The sequence below is a fragment of the Trametes versicolor genome (genome assembly GCF_000271585.1).
Source record: "Trametes versicolor FP-101664 SS1 unplaced genomic scaffold TRAVEscaffold_3, whole genome shotgun sequence".
NCBI lineage: Eukaryota > Fungi > Basidiomycota > Agaricomycetes > Polyporales > Polyporaceae > Trametes > Trametes versicolor.
This window is the reverse complement of record NW_007360323.1, coordinates 3,565,788-3,586,401: the sequence shown is the minus strand read 5'-3', so window position 1 is coordinate 3,586,401 and position 20,614 is coordinate 3,565,788. Positions and strand designations below refer to the sequence as shown.

The window sequence follows — 20,614 nt, the reverse complement described above, 5'->3', positions numbered from 1 at the left end:
CCAGCTTCACGCCCGTGTCGATCTCGGATTCCGCCGGCGCTTGCGCTCGTTCTCGCCCATGTTGACGCGGATGCTGTACATCGAGAGGAGCTTTGGGGGGAAGTGGAACTCATGGACATGGGCGTCGAACGTGGTGCGTCTTGGACTGGCCATGAGGATGCGATGGGTGTGGCCTTTGTGAGGCGCGGTGGAGGGAAACAATTCGGGGAACTCCTTGATGGTGTAGACCATGAATGGGCCCTCGACGCATTCGACGAGGACATGGGGGAGACGAGGAGAATCGGGAGATTAGGCTCCCTGTGCAGTAGCGCAGGATGAATGTGCCCTCAAACTTGACCGCGAAGTCCTAAAATGCGCCTGAGGAATAAATATTGAACATCGGGATGGATATGTGCTTGCACTCAATGAAAATGTGAACATGACCTCCTTGCCGTTGTAGTCCACAATTTCCGCCTGCACAAATGTCACGCCCACGAGTGGAGAGCTGCAGTGCTCGCTCTCACAGCGTAGATGAGATCGAGCCATGAGACGACGTCCTGGGGGACTACACCATCTGGCGCACATGATCATGGCCTAGGAGCCACTGAATCCTGATAAGGGCTCCACACTCGGGAATACGATGCGCCGGGCATACACAGCGACCATGGGGATAGAGCGGTGCGACGGCGGTGTCTGGAGGAGGGGGAGGATCCTACTGCATATGGAGCGCTGACGCAGGAGGACCTCGAGGGCTGTGACGACAACCGGGGGTTTGGCGGCGTAGAGCGTCGGCAGTGCGTGTGCGGTAGCTTAGCTTGCGAGAGCTTGGCGATAACCAAAGTAGACCTGTGAGCGACGTGGAGGACACGGAGCAGGCGAGGTAGAAGGCGGTGCGCAGGTCGTCGATGCATGTCGTGGGCACGAGTGTGACTAAGACGAGCTGGGATCCGGAGACCACGCATGTATCGCTGGGATGTCGCCTTAGCCTTCGCTCTCTTAGCTATACATGACCTTTATGCGTAACTACACCTTTGCGCATATCAAGTCGGAGATCCTGTTACCCCACAGACCTCATCTAATTTCAGGTCGGAAGTGCTCTACCGCTCTCGGACTGGCCCCTTATATGGCCTACGCCGCACGGTCAAGCATCGAGAATGTCGCATGACGCTCGGACAAGCAAAGGTACACCTATACATCAAGCAATGATCAATAATAATCACACCAAGCCACGACCCGTAGATTGTATACCACGGAATTCGCTCGATGCACGCAATTGCAGGAAAACTTGGCAAAGCAGAGGCTGAGGGCCAAGTTTCTTCCGCGTATGATCGCTGTCTTGATTCGGAATTTTCACAAAACGGAATCTTGAGTGACGCATTCAGTCGTAGAGCTACTGGAGTGGTCTGCGGGACTGGAGAGTTCGAGTGTTTCAATCCCGCGTGGTGGAGGTGGATAGGCCCCAGCTAGACGCATGTCCGTCGGGCCGGCACCCTCGGGCACCTCGGCTTTCGGCATTTGGCCATCCGGTCCGTAGGTCCGTGCGCGAACGCGTGAGCATCTCAGCCTGCAACCGCGATGTCGACGTCCGCAACGTGCTTTGTTTCTATCCGTACAACATAGCATAGGTGGGTAGCTTGAATGTAGGTAAGGACAGACTACTCCGTGCGCTGATCATGACCGCGTTCAAGCGACCCAGCACGTTGCAGAGAACGACATGACAGCGGACGGCGCCAGAAGTAGTACGTGATATCCACTTCGACTTCGATGCTAGCCGCCATATGTGCGTCCAGGATTGGCCTTGTAGATTCCTCGTTGGCTCCTCTTCACTCTCACCACTTGCGCTCTTCTCACAATTCTTTCTGCTGCTCTTGCGTCTCAGCGCAACATGCTCAGCTGCCTACAAACCCTCGCCTCGTTCTCGCCTAGTGCTAGTCTTGCGCTGGTAACCCTACTGGATCATCTTGGCGATGGCTATTGTCCCCTCAAGCTCCTCAGCCCCTCTAGCGCACCATTTCGTTGCGGAAACGTCTTATATGGATAGCTCGGGTTCGTCCTGGTTCCAGTTCATGCCAACCTGCCGAAGGCAAAACATCGGCGGAGTTCCTTGCGCCATCGGTCACGAGGAATACGCGTCGCCACACATGGTAAGCATTCATACATAGTCTCTATTCCGGACTTGTCCACGAGAGGCTATCCGGTCTACATTTTGATATCGGACTGTTACCTTCGCCACGTCAGGACCCTGCATGCATGACCGAGCCCTCAACGACTGCGGCCGTTCTCTACGGCACGGCCCCTGGACGGCGGGGGCGCATCTCAGAATGCACCGGGTGAGTCGAGTTTCCCTGCGGCGTATCCACTCGTGTTTACACATCTTCATATCGAATGCAGCTGGCGTCGCCATGATCGTCACTGCAGGGTGGAACTCGTCTCCACTATCGATCACCGCCAGACCACCCAGACAGGCGCCCCAGCGGAGGCACAAAGCCCCATGGAGCGTTATCGTCAACGCCGAGTCGAGAGTGCGAGCACAGACACGGCTTTACTCCAAGCGGAATACCCAAACGGCTGCACGGCAGGCTTGCACGAGATTCCTTTATGTCAAGACGTGTTCACGTCCAAGTCAGGCACGCTATGGTCATCACTCTGCATGGACGCGGATGCACACCTACCACCGCATCCTCACGCCTATCTCAATCTCTTCAACACTACATCGAACGCCTCTTCGCTTCTCCGAGGCTCTACATGGCAGCTGTCTTTGGTCCGCAACGCCCCCGTCCTTTGCCCAGCCGGTAGAGCACGCCGTTCTGCGTCATGCTATGTCGCTTCTCCGCGCCGCTAGCGGCAGCCATACTACTAGATATAGTCGTCATCGTCTGGCCTTATTGCAACGCGCCCGCGTTGAGGACGGGGCAAAAACAAGGCGCCAATCCTGGGATGACCCGCACACCATCGTCGTATTGGCGCATGTCTAAGTGCGGAGTAAACGAACCCGACTGCTTCGCGGTTGTCTCCCCTAGGCAGACGATAAATGCGTACGACCGCAACGATCACCTGCCCCGCAACATATTTTTCGCAAGTGGCAGGTCGTGCTGCCGTAGATGTAAGCGCGCCCTAAAGGACTGTCCCTGCGTGCTTACTGACGTCGTTGCTTAGGGAATTGAAGAGTGGCCGATGTTTGTCATTGTGGTCATTGAGTATGAGTACACAATGCTTTACCACACTAGTTTACTGATACCATGATTTTTCTCGGCAGCCTGAACACGCTTCAATCGAGCCGTGGGCTCCCAACACGCCACCCGCCACGCCGGGTAGGAAGTTGATCGTCACTTACTAGCCTTACAGGACCAGGCTTAATAGACGGTATATGTGCGGCTCCTGGGGATTAGAGTATACTCAGCTAAAATTCTGTGGAGTACTAATATGTCTTGACCAGAGGAGTTATATGCACATTAAATACGCATGAGCAGTCTGAGTCTGACGCGTACGACGTGAAGCCTGACTGTAACGCGCGCACGTGAGCGCGACGCGTAAAGCACGTGCCTGTAGTCGCGCAATGAGCACGCCATCGGTCAGACTGAGGGCAGACGCAAGCAAATTCGAGTCGTCGTCCGCCTTCCCTCATCCCACCATCATCTCGCCCTCATCGTCCTCGATGGTGTTGAGCCCCTCAGTCCCTCAGCCATGCTCTCCATCTGGCCCTCGGAGGCCAAATATTGACCCTGAACAAAACGCGAAATGCTCACTCCATCTGGAGGATTATCCGGGGTCCTTGTTGCAGTAAGTAATGGCATAACTCATGCATATGCGTTACTTTTGTTTTATGCTAAGGGACACAGATATTGCTCTGAGGAGCGTTGAATGTCGCTTTCGAACGGACTCTTAGTTGTCCATCTCCTCCCCGAGCATCTGCGACGACGTCTACGTCTACGCCTTTGCGTTGCATACGACGTGCTCTGCCGTGATTGTCACGGCGTTCAGGTCCACCTGCCCCAAGGGCCTTGCGAGTTACACAAGCTGGTCCTCAACATTCGACATTCTCCCTGGAGCGCTCCCCTCCGCTGCTATTCCAAATTGCGCGGCCTGGCACCTCCGCTATCGCGCACCACCGGACGTCGCCTTTACGTCCTCTTGGTGTACTCCTGGGGTCATGCTCCGCCTTCGATCACAACGAAGCCCTCCGTCCGGAACATTTCACCGTCTCGAGCCCTATCAGCCGACCTGGATTGCTTTGACTATCCCCTCTTCCGTGTTCGCCGGCAACGAGGCTTCATAATCGGTTGGCAGACCGCTCTTCCTCCGTCGCGCCAGTGCTCCTGTTGTGGGCAACCCCCATCGGCACTCTGGCGCTTTGACAAACGTCTGCATTCTCGCTGGTGTTGGCCAAGGCGCGTTCCCACACTCTTAGCGCCGGTGTGCGCCGGCGTTCGACCTCGCGCACGATAACGTGTAACGATTGAACCGGCCCCTCTTCCGCACTAGCGGTTTACCCTGGCCTATCGTCTTCAATTCGGAATTCGAGCTCTCCTGTGCTTCAACAAGTCTCTGGTGTCCTGTCGTGAAGTGAGTGCTTTCACTGGTTTTCGTGAAACCCGGGCAGGCGAGAGTGGCAGCACTTCGCGGAGGAATACTGGCATTCGGCGCATCCATTGGGGATGTGATGATTACGATTCGAAGACCCATCAGGCATCGTTGACGCGTAAACGCGCACGTCTTATTCGCGCGCGTCGGGTGTCACCCGGCGAGGGGAATGCCCCGCTTTATTCCATTCCTTGAAGTTAGGGTGTCCGGGTTCCTTGCATGTACATAGGCTCCTCACCCCTATAAAAAACCCCCCATTTTGCCTCATCTCACAACAGTGCGAGTTTCGCAACCGTAAAGACATCCACCACCCTCCCCCCAGACCACGAAATGCGCTCCCCTTCCCCTTCTTCCTCGTCCGATATCGCCTCCTCCCCTTCTACGGCCCCTTCCACTCCCCCTCCTGGCCGGCCCACGTACTGCATCGTCACGCACGACGCATCTGTCGCGTTTCTGCAGACTCTGCGGGTGGCCAAGTCCAGCGGTGACCGTGCTCTGCTATTCAGCGGCGCTGGTGCCGTGAAGGAACTGCTCGCCCAGGCGGCAGATATCCTCGAGGATAAGTCCATCCTTGAGGATGTGCGATGGGAGCGCGTCATCGCCCAGGATGGCGGCGCCGAGGTAGAGTACTACCAGACCAAGAGCGGCCAGTCCATGCTGGAGGTCTCTGACGAGAAAGTCTGCGTCGTGCTTGACGCCATCAAGCTGCAGACGAAGCCGGTAAGCCTCCTGACATCCATAACTTCGCCCCATCTAACGCTCTGTAGATTGCGCACGACGATGCACTTAATCGCTTCTGCGAGGCCGGCCTGCGATCCATGATCGCGCTTCATACCCCACCCTCCACGGCCACACTCTATATCCTCGAACGCCCCGCCCAAACTTACCCCCTCCTCTCTTCCGCGCCCGCGACCGCCCTCAACCCCACCGCCCACCCCTTCAACATCCCGTCCCTCGCCGAGTTCGAGCGCGGCTGGACGACATGGGACCTCATCACCCTCGGCATGATCCCACCCTCGCTCCTGCACGCGAAGCCCATCGACCTCCGTCACAAGCCGCTCTTCTACATCGGGCACCTGCCGACATTCGCGAACATCCTGCTCTCGCGGCTCACCAACGCGCGCGAGGTGGGCCCGCGCCACTTCTTGACGACGTTCGAGCGCGGGATCGACCCGATCGTGGACGACCCGGACGCGTGCCACTCGCACTCGGAGGTGCCGGAGAAGGATGAGGACTGGCCCGCGTTGGGAGAGGTGCTCGCGTACCGCGATGAGGTGCGGGAGCGCGTTATACGTAGGGTGTATAACGAGATGGAGAGCGGCGAGCGGGCGTTGACGCGTCGTATGGCGCGCACGCTCATGATGGTGCTCGAACACGACGGGTTCCACATCGAGGTACGCATCTCATTTTGTGAGAGTGGTAGTAAAGTGCTAATCCACTGGACGCTCTTCGCAGACCCTGCTGTACATGCTCATCCAGCGCGCCGGCACGGGTACCCTCCCGCCACCGGGCTTCGCCGCACCCCCATGGGAGGCACTCGCCGCGCAATGGGACACGCTCTCTGCCCCGACGACGCCCACTGTCACCCTCGGCCCGTGCGAGCTCGTGATGGGCCACGACGACCAGGAGCCGGACGACCTCGACACCGCGCTCGAGCATGCGGTCGCAGACCACGAGTTTGGGTGGGACAACGAGAGCCCGCGGCGGGCGGTGCACGTCGGGCAGTTCAGCGTGGAATGGCGCCCGGTCACGAACGGCGAGTTTGAGACGTTCTGGCGGGGCGCGGGCAAGGATAAGGTGGAGATGCCCCCAAGCTGGGTCGAGGAGGACGGGGAGGTCAAGGTGTGTTTCATCTTCTCTTTATGCTCGGACGTTATACTGATGGCAGCTCAGGTGCGTACGCTGTACGGCCCAGTCCCCATGGCCATCGCGCGACACTGGCCCGTGCTCACCGCATACGACGACCTCGCGGCGTTCGCAGCTCACAAGGGCGGGCGTATCCCCACCGAGCCCGAGCTGCGGTTCTTCCTCGACACCTACCAAGACACCTACGCCGAGGGCGCGAACGTCGGCTTCCGCCACTGGCACCCGCTGCCCGCGACCGCCGGCGGCTCGGCGCGCGGCGGGCGCGGCTCGAACGGCGGTGTGTGGGAGTGGACGGCGACGGCGCTCGACGCGCACGAGGGCTTCGCCGGCACGGGCATCTTCCCCGGGTACTCGTCCGACTTCTTCGACGGGAAGCACCAGGTCGTGCTCGGGGCGTCGTATGCGACGATTCCCCGCCTTGCGGACCGGCGCACGGTGCGCAACTTCTACCAGCACAACTACCCGTACCCGTGGGTTGGTGCGCGAGTGGCTTACGACGCGTGAGCGGGCAAGGGTTTTTTTCGAGTATGCTTCTCCTGGCTAGATATGCGTGTTATGTTGTTGTACGATAGTGTAATTTATGCGATACATAGCTATGTGCACACTGCTTTGATTTTATATATCATCCCGTTCCCTCACGTCATGCTTGTGCGACCGATATGTCTTGCTCAGTCGACACCCTCGGTATCTCTGAGCTGGTCGTCCTCATCGGAGCTGTCTGCAGCGTTGTTCGCGCCACCGCCCCAGAAACGGCTGACAAGCGAACGCACGAAGCGCACAGGGAGCGGCTGAGAAGAACATCTCGTCAGTCGATGTGATGATACACCCATCTGAAGTACTGACCGCGACGGCCTGCTCTTCTTCCTCGTCTTCTTCCTCGTCCTCCTCGATCTCCTCTTGGGGATGCACTACGGGGTTCACAGCGCGCGCAGGCTGCATAGGCATGTCATCCACGTCTTCTGCCTCCTCGACATCCTCGGGGTCGACAAAGTTCACCATGAACTCCCCGCCGAGGCCGCCCGGCATCTCCCCTTCACGCTGCTGGAACCGCTCCTCGCCAGCGCCAGCGAGCGCGACCATCATGTCCTCCAGCACCTCCGGCATCTGCTCCGCAACCTGCGCAAACTGTACAATGCCCCCGGGGAAGCGCTGCGCGAGCGCGGGGTGCGCGTTCCAGAAGTCGAGCAGCTGTCCGCGCAGCGCGCCGTCGGGTATGAGGCGCTCGAGCAGGCGCGCCTCCTGGCGGCGCGAACGCGGGCGCGCGGCGAGCACGTCCTCGACCCCGCGGAAGAACTCAGCGTCGTACTCGTTGACGTGCGTTGTGGGCGGGAGCGGGTCGCACGCGAGGCTGCGCGTGTCGACGATCTTGCGCGGGATGAAGGTGAAGAGGCTGCGGCAGGTCGGCTCGTTCACGAGCAGGTGGCGGTATATGGAATAGGCGAGCGCGGGGAAGGAGAAGCGTGCGTGGAAGAGCTTGGGTGGGGCGGGCGAGGCGGTGGGGAGGGTGTTGTAGACGGAGGCGACGGTCTTGGCGAACCAGGCGGCGCGGGCCGCTGGCTTCCAGAGGGACGCAGCGCGTTGGGCGTATAGATGAGACAGCAGGTGGAAGATGGCGAGGCTGTCGGAGAGCAGCATGCTGCGGGCGGAAAGTTAGCTAAGGCAGCATACGAAGGAGATTACGGAGGCGAACCTTGCATCGGGATGTATCCTAAACGCTGGATGCCCCCGAATATCGCCACTCAGCGAGATGTCCGCCTTGTCTGCCAGCAGCGGGACTACTGGTGGGAACTTGGTGATTGCCTCCTTCAACGCCTCCGTACTCCGCTCGTGCTGTGAATCGTCGTCAGTCAAAAGCGTCAACTGGATACTGGTTCGCTCACATCTTCATGCGACGCTTCCTCGCGGATGAACAGTGCCAGAGCACGAGAATACGCCATTCCCGGCATGATATTTGGCACTAATCGCCGCAAGTACGGCGATTTGCCGTCCTTGGCCTCCTTCTCGACATCAGGCTCAAACAGATCCCAGAGGTCGATCAGCCACTGGGTCATGCCAGTCTTGATAGCGAGGTACTCGAGGTGCAGGATGGCGCCATGCGGGTCGCTCCACGGGTCAAGCGCATACATGAGCCTTGCAAACTCGAATGCCGTGCGGACGCAGCCCCGACGTTGCAAGTCACTGCAAGCGGCGTGAGTATACACTCGTGCACGACTTCGGAACTACATACCTTATTTGTCTGTGCAGTGCGAGGAAAAACGGACGGTTCTCTACGTGGTCGAAGTCGAGACGATTGGCCCCACTGGTGAAGTTGAACGCGCCGACAAAAGCGCGCTCATATGTGAAGAGTGCGCGGTCGACGAAGTCTGCCGCTGTGCTGTGCTCTACAGAATAGCGTAAATAAGCCAGCTGAAAACGGTTGGAAGACCATCTACTCACCTTCTCGGTGATGATATACTTCGGAGAGCTGGAGCAGCGTGTCCGCGTGGTATGGCAATGCTCGGAGTAGTTGATAAAAACCCTCCGGATCTGAGGTTGCCGTCAGGATTTAGCTAGCTGGAGTCGAAATGACGGCGCGCACCTCCAGACAAGACAGTACGCATGAACTCGAAGGTGACGGCACGATACTTCTTACTGTACTCAACAGTCCAAAATTTCTCTCCGTGCAGTGGCTGCCACCCGTGTCGTCGCAAGCCGACGTCAAGTTCCTCAGCGGTGAGAACGCGAACAGAGAGACCTTCGCGCAGTTGGGCGGGCCACCACGTAGGTTGTGGTCTGGTAAGATTCGATCGCTGAAGAACAGACTGCCGCGCTGGCCCCGATGATGATCCCGACTTCGCCGCAGAAATGACCTTGGATCCAAAGAACTTGCGTAGCTCTGCTTCGCTATCAAGATGTTGCAGGGATACTCCGAGAAGCGCTGCAAGAGAACGTGCTGCGGCAGGTGAGGACGCCACCTCGGCGGATGCGGCAAGCTGCTGCTTCAGGTCGGGGTACTTTAACGAAAGCTCGGCGAGAGCTTTGTCGACGTCGTCCATGCCATCTTTCTGCTTCTCCTTAGCTTTCTGCTTCTTCAGCGCCTTGCGTTCCTTCTTTGAGGGTCCGGACGGGGTGTTGGAGTCCTGTTCTACTTCAGCGTCGTGAACGGGTTCGGGAGCATAGTTTTGAGGGGCAGGAGAAGGGGCAGCAGGTGCAGCGGTAGAAGCCTTTTTCTTCTTACTCTTCTTCTGCTCGATGACGTTAGCAAAAGTCTGGGGGGAAGAATGGAAAGAGCTCACGAGCCTTCTTCGACTTCGTCGATCGCGTTTGCGCTACGTCTTCATCGCTGCTCACGTCGTCTTCATTGGCCATGAGCTAAGGTAAAAATAGATTAGCTACCTATCTTCAACGCTACTTCGCAACTCAAGTGCATCCATCGGCAAGAAGCCACCTACTCAGGCCGGAAGAGGTCTCGGTAGTGATCAAGAGTTTATCCCAGCACGCGGCGTTTCAATGCACGTCCACTGACCGTCTCAAAGGGAGTAGGATGAAGAAGGCCCGCACGCAGACGGCCGAGCTCAACAATCCCACCGAACGCCCTGCAGCAGAAGGGCTGTGGCGGAACTAACATGTCACGCTTGGCATGGGGGCTTTCTGGAGAGACAAGGTCCCGGATATACACGCCCACAGCGTTGCTTGCAAGTGAAGGAAAACGTCCGGTTCTCTAACCAGTGACCGTTCAAGCACATTGTCTGTGTCAGTGGTGATCAATCGATGCTGGTCGTGCGCCATAGCACCCTCTTGCTTATCCGCGACCTTCAAAGTACTTACATACGGCCATATGAAAGTTGAGCTATGTTCCGAATGTTTCGGTGTTATTTCGTCAGTGCGCGTCCCCCTCACAGCCCAGCCACACAGACCACCCGCGTCCAATGATCCATGTCGCTGCGCAAGAGGGCGAGCACCGGCCGAGCATCACAGTGGGCGCACATTGCACTCGGATGCTGGAGATCCAAGTGGCTCACCGGTCGCCCCTACTGTCACATCCGCTTGTTGCGCAGCACATCTGGGCAACAGGAACAGACTCTTTGAAGTGAATATGTAGCACTTACAGCGGCGAAACCACCCACTGCCGCCTTTGGAGGGGCGATGGGTGAAACGGATGTACTGCCCTCCGACTGCTCCTCCGTATCCTTTTTGTCGTCGATCTTTAGAGCCTCGAGCTCTTCCTGCTCTCGCAGCTGACGCTTGTTGAGTCGTGGTGGCATAGCTAGAATCCTAGAGCAGCAAAATCTAGCAAGCGAGCGTGGGGGGAGACGAAAAGAGGAGGATGAAGTCAGAATTCCGGGTCCGGCCAATTAGCGCATCGCAGTAGCGTGGCGGAATGCCGGCCCGGGCAGGCCGTGGGGGTAATCCGGGCGTCTGCGCGAGACCCTTCTCATTTAACCGCCAAGTGCGTCAGAGCTCATTTCTGTGTCTTCCTCTCCCCTCCCCTCTCCCTCCTTGTGGTTCTCTGGTCTGCGTAGACGACGCGCACAGTCTGTGGAGACCTCTGAGTGGTGATATATATGAACAATGTCAGCCAGCACCTCATGTCAGGTATGTGGTCTACCCTGCTCTGTCTGCGCGGCTGCTCAGTTCGTCTGTTTCAGGTGCCCTCTCGGGCTTCGCGTCGACGATAATACTGCAGCCATGTTAACAAATTCCTCATGATATGCTCTGCATGCTAGTAATGACTTTCTCCCCGTCTGGTAGTTGACCTTCTCAAGACGCGTATACAACAGCCGGACCACCTCAACAAGCTCAAGCCGTCGCTGTCCCCACAATCCACCCTCGTATTTCGGACCGCGCGCGACATCGTTCAATCGAAGGGGGTTCTAGGTCTATGGAGGGGTACTACGGCATCGCTGTTGCGCAATGTCCCCGGAGTCGCGCTCTACTTCACGGGCCTCAACCAGTTCCGCGCGTTCCTCGCCACGTCGCCCTACTTCGCGCCCTTGCGCGCGCCATCCGCGTCCTCCTACTCCACATCGACTTTGCCGAAGTTGACTCCGCAAGGGAATCTCCTAGCCGGCGCGGTCACACGCGTCGCGGTTGGGTTCCTGCTCAATCCCGTGTCTGTTCTGAAGGCCCGCTATGAGGTTCGCTACCCCATACCTCCGCGGACGTTCGCGTGTGCTGACGCGCTATTGCAGAGCTCCCTGTACACGTACAACTCCCTACCACAAGCGTTTATGGGCATCATGCGTTCCGGCCCCTCCGAGGTCTTCCGAGGCGCAGTTGCGTCCTCCCTCCGTGACGCGCCGTACGCGGGTATATTCGTAGTGTTCTACGAGCACATCAAGAACACCATGTGTAAGCACATCCCCGACTGCTTCGTGCCTGAGTCTGACTACATACCCAGCGAACGCGGTGTCCTCGGCGCCAAACGCGGCTGGCCTCCCAATACCGATCTCGACCTCTGCGGCGGTCAACTCGGTATCGGCGGCGTCTGCGGGCGCGCTCGCGACACTCGCGACGCAGCCGTTCGACGTGCTGAAGACGAAGATGCAGGTCCGCTCTGAGATCAAGTACCGTGGGCTACTGAGCACCGTCAGCGCGATATGGAGGGTGAGCACTGTCTCTTCCCCTGCGCGTGTATAGGGCTCGGAGGTGCTGAATCTAGACGGGGTGCAGCAACGCGGGGTCGCCGGGTTCTTCGACGGGGCGACGTTGCGTATGTCACGCAAGATCTTCAGCTCGGCGATCGGGTGGGCGGTATATGAGGGCGTGCTGGTCGCCATGCGCTCTGAGAGACCTTGAACGTTGTGCTCGGATATATGCTCGGACAGCACGGACACACGCCACCACTCTTTGTAGAAATTCTTGTAGCATCTTGCGGCCAAATGTTATCACCCTGCTTTGATGTTTGTTTACCACTGTAGGGACTGTGCTTCACGGACCAGCAGTCAGAAGCATTCGGTGCATAGGACGTCGACATGGAGTGCCCTGGCAGGACTAATACATATCATAGATACAAACATCTTACAAACAGCCCACATAATATACAACAGCGCCAAAAAGAAGAACTGGGAGAACATTGGCTGCTACTCAGCGCTCAGCGGCCTGCGCATTTGGCGGTGCCGTTAGCGCGGGCGCCGTTGGGACCCGCCGAGTGCCCCAAAGACGACGACGAAAGATTGCGAACAGACCGTCTTGCAGCCTGCCCGTCTTATTCTCCTGAGCAGTGAGTCGCTCCTTCAGACTCTGCAGCCCGTCGACCTTGTCATCCAAAGCCATGATGCGTGTCTCGAGCGTCCGTAGCTGGTCGGCTACGGCAGCCATCGTGTCCACTGGAGCCTGTAATCCCCACAATGGAAGCAGCGCGCCGTCAGCCTCTCACGCGCCTGAGTATCACGTACAACGGAAGTCGACTTACCGAAGCCGTCATGCGGAAGGTCGGCCTGAGATGGGGCGGCATCGTGTCGTGGGTGCCGAAGATGCAGTGGCGCAGGTCTTCGTAGGGCTTGCGATAGTTCCAGGGCTGTCCGCACGGACGTCAGTCGAGCAGTAGGAACACAATCAAGGTACGCACGGAGTCATAGTACTTCTTGAACAAGCCGTCGGCGTAGCGGTCGACCTGCAGGGGGATATTCTTCGCCTCAAAGCGCCATCCGCGGGAGAGGTCGCGCAGCCGCCCGTCAAAGGCGACGAAGATGGCGATGCACGAGGTCGCGATTTCCTCGATCTCGATGACCTCGTCGTGGTGTATGTATCGCTGGTTGCGGATCTTCGTGACCAGCTTGCGCAGGCGCTGCGTGAGGATGTACAAGAGCGGCATCATGTGCTGTTCCCGTTGTAGTATCAAGCGATTAGACACCGCGGCATGAGAGAGTGAGGACGCGCGTACCAGCTCAATACGGGAGTCGCCGACGACGGCCATGATGGAGGTCTTGTCCACCAAGTGCACACCAAAGTCGTGAAGACGGTTGCGGATCGTCTGCTCTTCGAATTGTCGGAACTCCTCCTGGAGCCGGCGCAACTGGTGAGGAACCGCGATGATGCCGGAAAAGTCCTCGACATCGGCCACGAGGATGAGCGGCTTCAGGTGGCTGAGGATACCTTTCACTGTGTCCCAAGAGTGGGCTGGCTGCATCTCTACGCCTTCGACAGAACGCTGCAGGTCCCTCATCATGCCGTCGATCTCGCCGTAGTACCTATGAGTCGAAGAGGTAAGCCCAGGATAGGTATAAAATTCACGCATTATGCTCACCATGCATTGTTGTTGTACCATCCACAAGCCCAGCTGTGTTTCCTTCAGCGTCATGTTTATATGCATCAACCGAAACGGGGCTTACAACGCGAACCATTCCGGGTTTGTCCAGTTAGGACGCCGGCGATTATCCGCGGTCAAGAAAGCGTTCAATTCGAGGACTGTGATGTGGCCGCTGCCGTCGTCGTCAATAATATCACCGATTGCAGAATGGTCTGTTCATATCGAGCATGTAATTAATAGGAAAGAATGTCAACCCGAAGAATATCACGTACACATCGCCCGCGAAAAGAACTCCAGCGTCCAATGGTCATCAGCCGCGGAACCTTGAGCTCGGAGTTGACGATGATAGTGTTCGTGTATCCCTGCCAGACACGCTCGCTACGTTAACAATTGTCCCTGTACAGGAGATATCACCAACCTTCCACGAAGACTCGGCATTTGATCGTAGACCGCCAGCCCTGAGTTCATGTAATGATCCTGGTTAGCATAGCAAACACGATTGATCGTCGATAGTGGAAACCCCGTACATTATCTGGGGGAAATGTCAACAACGGAGACGTTAAAACAAGGTGAGGTCACTTACCCTGCCACAACTTCTGAAATTCTTGGTTCTCAATGAGCTCATGTGGACCTTCGTTGAGCTAGCCGACGGCAGTGAGCGGATGAAATGGCGTAGAAATGACAACAATCACTCACTTGTACCAACGTCGTCGCATCGGGGCGCATGATCAGCGTCTCTCGAGCCTTGCATTTGAAAGCATGTATCGGTCTGTCGCCCGGCATGAGGCAGCGATAGCTGAGACTCCAGCAGGAGAAGACCATTACGGTCGGTGACACAACACGTACGCATGTCTGTGCAAGAGCATATCCAAACCGGTGTTGAGGATACTCTTCATGCCGTATGTAGCTTTCTCCCCTAGAAGCGAAGCTACCTTCTCCACATGGCTAGCATTCTGGAACAGGACGATCAGCGAGATTGAACGGGCTTGATGCTTGATTTAAGCACAAATGGGTTATATACCTTCATGACCGCATCCGCGCCGCCGTTTTCACGGATGAAGCTATCAGCCTCTTGAGTTGCCGGGTCGTAGATCCGACTCAGTCTCTCCAGAATTGCGGTCGTATTGCAGACCACGGTGGTGAGCTGCACATGGGCGACCGACTTGTACATGTCGTCCATGTCCTCCCGGTGTTGCTTGAACTCCTTGTCGATATCGTGAAGCTTTGACTTGTGGAGGTGGGCGAACAGTACTTTGACTAGCAAAGATCATTAGTCGATAGCAATGCACTACGAGCCTCCTATACCAACCTGTCCGTTGCCACTGATGTGTATGGTAAGTGCTGTAGGACGCGATGAATAGCGGACTTCAGGAAAAGCATAACTACTGCGTACTCGAGGAAGTGTCCTAGTTGATTTTGAGCTGTCAGCGTGCGTTGCGAGTTTCAGAATTACGGGAAGGTTATACCAAATCTCTCGATGGTCTTGGCCATACTCAAGAATAGAACCTTCATTGCTTCGCTCAATCTCTTCTCCTCGTCCGCCGGGATCTGGTTGAGAAACCTCATGTGGAATACAGTCTTGGCCTATGGAAATGATCTTCAAATTCGTGGCCAATGAGAATTCTATGTTGACACGCACCATCGTAGCATGGACAACGGCGATGTGTGCATCGTTCTCTTGGTGTTGTATCTCGAGGTCCACCGCAAACTAGGAGAACGCAACGTGAATAGTGAAATTACTCTTTTTGGAGTGATTACCCACACTGATCGCAGTGACTACGGCCTTTCAAACCATTAAGTACCATTGCGCGACCATTTATGCGGCCCGGAAATGGACAGCTTACCTTCGCGGCCGGATGGATATCTGCAAGGCCTTTGGCAAATTCGAAAACCTTGCTCGCGCCCCGCAACACCTTGCCGGCCATCTCGTCTACCTCGTGCTTAACATGCTTGTCTGGTCTACGTTCAGTACGTCAACGCGGTAGGTGAATGGCGCATCGTAACGCACAAGACATATCCTCAAGCAAGCTAGTGACCTCTTCGATCTGTCGTTCCGCGTCAGATTCCAGTTTGTCTGGATAGTATTGCGTCAAAATTGTTACGCGCGGAGATTCGGTAGTGAGACACGTACTGATGCGTTCTTTGGCTCTAGCAAGCAGTGTACTTTCTGTATTGACGAGGGGAGCAGAGGCCTCCCCGTCACCCCGGCTTGAAAAATAGGAAAGCATCGCCTAGGTGAAAGTGGATAGGAAGGGTGGGCTGGCGACGATCTACTGATTCGCCGACATACTTTATAGCATGGCGATCACGCCTCATGTGGTAGCATGCGTTGCAGACAAACCTGTCTCTGCATCGACCGGTGTCCCAGTAGATGGTGTGGTGGACGCGGAAACGCGCGGCACAGTCGAAGAAGACACAACGCTCCGCCGTGCTCTCGGAAGCATGTGTGGAGCACGCAGCACCCCAGGAAGCCCCGTCGGATGCTGCGACGCTCCTTGTAAGTAAGACATGCACAAAGTGGGGTTGCTGGCGTACAAGGCATGTAGAACGAAAGCGCTTTGGTCCACCTTGCCCCGGACCGGGACGTGCACACGGTACAGGAGCTGCCTCGCTTGGGTGCGGACGAGTTGCGGTATACTCGTGTTGGGCGACAGCGAGCTGCGGCTCGTGAGGTGTCAACGGCGGCTGGCTGTGATGTGAAATAGGTGGATCCGCCCGCTTTCATTTGGTGTCTGCATAGTTTATATGCGGAAACTGGTGAGTGCCCTGTCATCGGTACGGTCCAAGCGACTTGACTTCGCGGGCACAGGGACCTCTTGGTTTAATTTGCCTCAAAGTCAAACTTTGCGGGACCTTAGGCCTTAGCGCTCCGCTGAGACGCTGTATCTTGATGAATACTCTTGGAGCTCAATTCCCTCAAATATAAGTTATTTGCATGTACAGGCTGTACGGGGCAGGTAGAGCCGGCAAGCCTGCTTGCGTGCTATATTTACGGCGTATCCTGCGAAAAGCAAACAGTCTTAGCACGTCACTTGGGCCCCATAGAAACTGAGATGTCTGACTCGCAGTGTTCTTCCATCTCGCGAGGCGGTCAATCGTGTGAGAGGCAGCCAAGAAGCAGCCCCTTGAGTCGCCCGAAGAAGCTCTTTGCATGTTTCCCCGAACTGGCCGGTGCGTCTCGGGAAAACCCCTTCTCCGCGATGGTCGATGGCGAAGGTGTCCTCGACTGTGCTTCAGCAATTTGCCCGTTTGATGTGGCGGAGAGGCGGTTCTCGAGCGCCGTTACACGATCTGACAAGGCCGCCAGATCGCGAGCCATGTTGTCAGTCTAGCAAGGCAAACAGCTTGATAAGTGTCTCTTCCCATAGATGCCTGAAAACGGACCGAGCTCTGCTTCCGATGCATGCGTGTCCCGAAAGGTCTAAGGTGGCGAGGGAGTGTATGCCCGCTGCCGAAGATGCATGTGCACAACACGTCGTACGCTTTCTCGTAGACATGCGTCTAGCATGGAACAGATGGTCAGTAAAACGTCGTGCTGGTGAGCAGCAGCACAGCATACCTCGCGATAGCATTTCCTGAATAGACCGTCCGCGTAGCGATCGACTTGCATGTGAATGTCCTTCCCTTCGAAACGCCAGCCCCGGAGTAGATCGTGCATGCGGCCCTCGAACGCGGCAAACACGGCGATGCATGAGGTGGCCAGCTCCTCTAAGGCAATCAGATCCGCGTCCTCGACCAGCTTGTGTTTGGTGATCCTGCCGACAGTGTCCTGCAGGCGCATCATGAGGAGATACAGCAGCGGCATCATGTGCTGTGCGATCCAGAAAGTGGATGTTAGTGCCAGAGCGCGCGTCATTGTGGGGACGCGGAACTTACCAGTTCGATGCGGCTGTCCCCGACAGCGGCGTTGAGTGCGGGTCTGTCTATGAGATGATGCCCCAAGTGGTCGAGGTTATTCATGATCTTTTCCTCCTCATAAGCCCGATACTCTTCCTGGAGGTGGCGGAGCTGATGCGGAATCTTGACGGTCCCGGAGAAGTCTTCCACATCTGCGACGAGCACGAGCGGCTTCAAGGAGCCGACTATGGTTTGGATCAGGTGCCACGAGCCGTGACTGTGACTCTGCTCTTCGGCGACGGAACGGACAGAGTGTTCGACTTGTTGGACGAGGTGCTTGATGCGGCGGTAGTACCTACAAGTCAAATCAATCATCCGTATACTTATCACCAAGATACTTGTGGCGATCATTACCATGCGTTGTTGTTGTACCAGCCGCAAGCCCAGCTTCGATCTCGATCAGCTGTGTGGGACGCTTAATCACGGAGATGGACTCACAAGGCAAACCATTGCGGTATCGTCCAGCGTGCCAGGCTTCTCTTCTCGGAGATGAAGTCGTTCACTTCCGAAGCGGATATGTAACCACTGCCGTCATCGTCTACAACATCCCCGATAGCCGAGTGATCTATTGAAGGTGTGAGCTTCCAACGAACGACGACAACGACGGACCCGACTCACACATGACGCGGGAGAAGAAGTCGAGTGTCCAAGCATCCTTGTGTGGGACCCGCGAAGTCGCACGATACTCCCGGAACTGTCCTTGATAGTATTCGTGGAGCCCTAAGAATCGCCTCGTCTTAACGTCGGCACACCTCAAATAGCATGGGGGCCCACCTTCTACGAAGACGCGGCATTTGACACTGGACTTCCAACGCTACATATCGGGGTTTTTGGCGTTGGTCATTTTGTGCCTCTCACTATTTACGCAACCTTGACTCACGTTGCCTGAAGTGGGGTCAGACGCCGCTTATGCCTCGAACAACGCAGAGTGAACTCACGTTCCCAGATCGTTCGAGTCTCAACGTCCTCAATCAAGTCATGAGGCCCTGAGTTCAGCTATACGGAGTTATGATGACTGGTATAACGCTTGGAGCACTTGATACCCACACATCCAAGAATAGCCATCTGCGCGTTGGACACAGAGGTTATGACAGCGTCCTGGACGCTATCGAGCTTCTTCAGGTATCTGACACTGGAGAGCATCACATCAGATAGGAAATAGAGACGCGCAAGCGTGTAACACATGCGTGTGCTTCTCCAATAGATCGTCGAAACCTTGGTGGAGTGTGTCCTTCATGCCGACGGTCGCCTTCTCGTGCAGAATAGCTGCCACTTGCTCGACTAGCTCAGGATTCTGCATACGTGCGACGTCAGCGGCTGTGAAGTCCAGGCGTAACAGGTTGTGCCGCACCATCCTGACCGCATCGGGCCCGCCATTTTGATTCACGAACGCTTCGGCCTGCGCGACGTCAGGATCAGCGGTCTGGAGCCGCCTGAGGATCTCCACCGTGTTGTCGAACACGTTGGCCAACTGCATCTGGGTCATCGTCTTCCTCATTTCGTCTAGGTCCTCGCGGTGCTGCTGGAAACGGTTGTTGAAGAGTTCTAGCTTCTTCTTGTGGATGTGAGAGAACAAGACTTTGTCTGAAAAGACGCAACCTGAATAGAACTAACTTAGTGAGAAATGGTCTTCACATACAGGTCTTTTGCCAGCAAGCATGGTATGTGCTGAACAGGCGATCGATGAGTATTCATCAAAAATACGACGGACGTGCACGTACTCCACAAATCCTCCTATGAGCCACCAGTGTCAGTCTGAGCGCCACTCGGTTGTGGCAACTACGCACTCACCGAACTCGCGTATGGTATCCGCCATGTGCTTGAATATAACATTGAGTCGCTCCTCGAGCTCCTCCTCGAACTTCGTCTGAATGCGGGTCAGAAAGCGGACGTGGTAGACCGTCTTCACCTACAAACAAAGCATCAGGCGAAGTGACCGAGTGAAACTAGCTGAGACTTTACCCACCATGGTCGCATGGACGACGACAATGTTCGCATGATTCTCGTGTCGCTGTAGTTCCAGGCTGACGACTTTCTACAAAAAGTAGTCGTATCATTGTCCGAGCACAAGAGTTTGCAAATTGTTTGGATTACTGTAAGAGCGCCGACCACGATCTGCGTGATAGTAAGCAATCATGGTCAACTATTGACTCGAAGGTAATGTGCGTACACCTGCGATAGGATGCAACTCGGCTACGGCTCCGAGGTAATCCAAGACGTGACTGACCCCTTCTACGAGCTTCTTGGCGATCTCCTCAAGTTCTTCCTTCCCGTGGAGTGCTGGGTGTTCAATCAGCACCGTATACGATTGGAAACAACAACCGGAACGTACCTGATAATTCGTCGAGGAGCATGCCGACCTCTTCAATCTCATTCTCGGCCTTCGGTTCCAGTTGCTCTGTAGGCCCGGCGTTAGATCGATCAGTGAAGACTGGATGGCGGCTCACCGAGTGACTCGTGAGGCTTGTTGATCGCCTGTTCCGCCATGTCGCTCATTGGGATCGGCGTTTCTTGTAGCGTCGGGTCGGATGGGCTCGGCGAAGGAGGCAGTGGAAGCGGTCGTGGCGAACCCATAGTCCTCAGCATAGTTCGGAAACAAATTGCTGTACGGAAGAAGTCTACGCTCGTGTGTGTGTGCCGTAACGCACTCAGATGAACAAGGCTATATACTAGTTTTTCTGGCTCTCCTCGCCTTGCACGCATTGTTGTACGCGTCGTATGGTCGGTCTCTGTAAGAGAACGATCGGTCAGCTGTCGCCAGAACTAGCAAGGCAAAATTTTACTGAACTGACTGGCAGAGCACGGCAGCGGAATACAGAGCATACATCGAGAGTCCAGCAACTGTGCGCTGCCCACGGTCACATCGCAGCGTTGGTGGCGTCCACCAATGGGTCTATTCATCTCGCTATTCCCAGTCTCCGACAAGCATGGAAGCTGATTGTCGGATCAAGGATAACACGACGGTGAAGAGACGGTGTCCTCGCTGTGCCGTAAGGGCTACCTGCCACTTGCAGTCAAGCGAGGTCCTCGCAGTCGAACTGAACGATGGACTGTGTGCCT

The 20,614-nt window shown here is 56.3% G+C and overlaps 4 protein-coding genes across 4 annotated transcripts; 2 read left to right on the top strand and 2 right to left on the bottom strand.

Moving 5' to 3' along the window:
- Nucleotides 1-5,342: 5,342 nt before the first annotated feature.
- Nucleotides 5,343-7,859, top strand: TRAVEDRAFT_144844 (uncharacterized protein). Its single transcript, XM_008037753.1, has 4 exons — nucleotides 5,343-5,954; nucleotides 6,016-6,402; nucleotides 6,454-7,214; nucleotides 7,270-7,859. Exons 1-3 carry the CDS (start codon nucleotides 5,379-5,381, stop codon nucleotides 6,928-6,930), a joined length of 1,440 nt encoding a protein of 479 aa, XP_008035944.1. The 5' UTR covers nucleotides 5,343-5,378; the 3' UTR covers nucleotides 6,931-7,214; nucleotides 7,270-7,859.
- Nucleotides 7,860-10,924: 3,065 nt separating this feature from the next.
- On the top strand, nucleotides 10,925-12,204 carry TRAVEDRAFT_63680 (solute carrier family 25 member 38; the record flags this gene model as incomplete). The annotated part of the gene is made up of 6 exons (XM_008037752.1): nucleotides 10,925-11,001; nucleotides 11,055-11,096; nucleotides 11,158-11,543; nucleotides 11,598-11,757; nucleotides 11,807-12,012; nucleotides 12,046-12,204. The coding sequence occupies exons 1-6, from the start codon at nucleotides 10,971-10,973 to the stop codon at nucleotides 12,202-12,204; spliced, it is 984 nt and encodes a 327-aa protein (XP_008035943.1). The 5' UTR covers nucleotides 10,925-10,970.
- Nucleotides 12,205-12,713: 509 nt separating this feature from the next.
- On the bottom strand, nucleotides 12,714-15,885 carry TRAVEDRAFT_18751 (uncharacterized protein; the record flags this gene model as incomplete). Its single annotated transcript, XM_008036563.1, has 17 exons — nucleotides 12,714-12,788; nucleotides 12,821-12,925; nucleotides 12,977-13,228; nucleotides 13,292-13,598; nucleotides 13,655-13,687; nucleotides 13,740-13,869; nucleotides 13,950-14,019; nucleotides 14,076-14,134; nucleotides 14,241-14,298; nucleotides 14,354-14,453; nucleotides 14,504-14,610; nucleotides 14,679-14,914; nucleotides 15,124-15,241; nucleotides 15,297-15,365; nucleotides 15,502-15,611; nucleotides 15,666-15,731; nucleotides 15,789-15,885. 17 exons carry the CDS (start codon nucleotides 15,883-15,885, stop codon nucleotides 12,714-12,716), a joined length of 1,992 nt encoding a protein of 663 aa, XP_008034754.1.
- An 863-nt stretch (nucleotides 15,886-16,748) lies between these two features.
- Nucleotides 16,749-20,041, bottom strand: TRAVEDRAFT_18750 (uncharacterized protein; the record flags this gene model as incomplete). The annotated part of the gene is made up of 17 exons (XM_008036562.1): nucleotides 16,749-16,985; nucleotides 17,042-17,158; nucleotides 17,217-17,468; nucleotides 17,534-17,849; nucleotides 17,993-18,119; nucleotides 18,173-18,368; nucleotides 18,435-18,439; nucleotides 18,493-18,550; nucleotides 18,602-18,686; nucleotides 18,736-19,138; nucleotides 19,194-19,222; nucleotides 19,276-19,288; nucleotides 19,346-19,463; nucleotides 19,521-19,589; nucleotides 19,782-19,834; nucleotides 19,887-19,952; nucleotides 20,002-20,041. The coding sequence occupies 17 exons, from the start codon at nucleotides 20,039-20,041 to the stop codon at nucleotides 16,749-16,751; spliced, it is 2,184 nt and encodes a 727-aa protein (XP_008034753.1).
- Nucleotides 20,042-20,614: the final 573 nt, after the last annotated feature.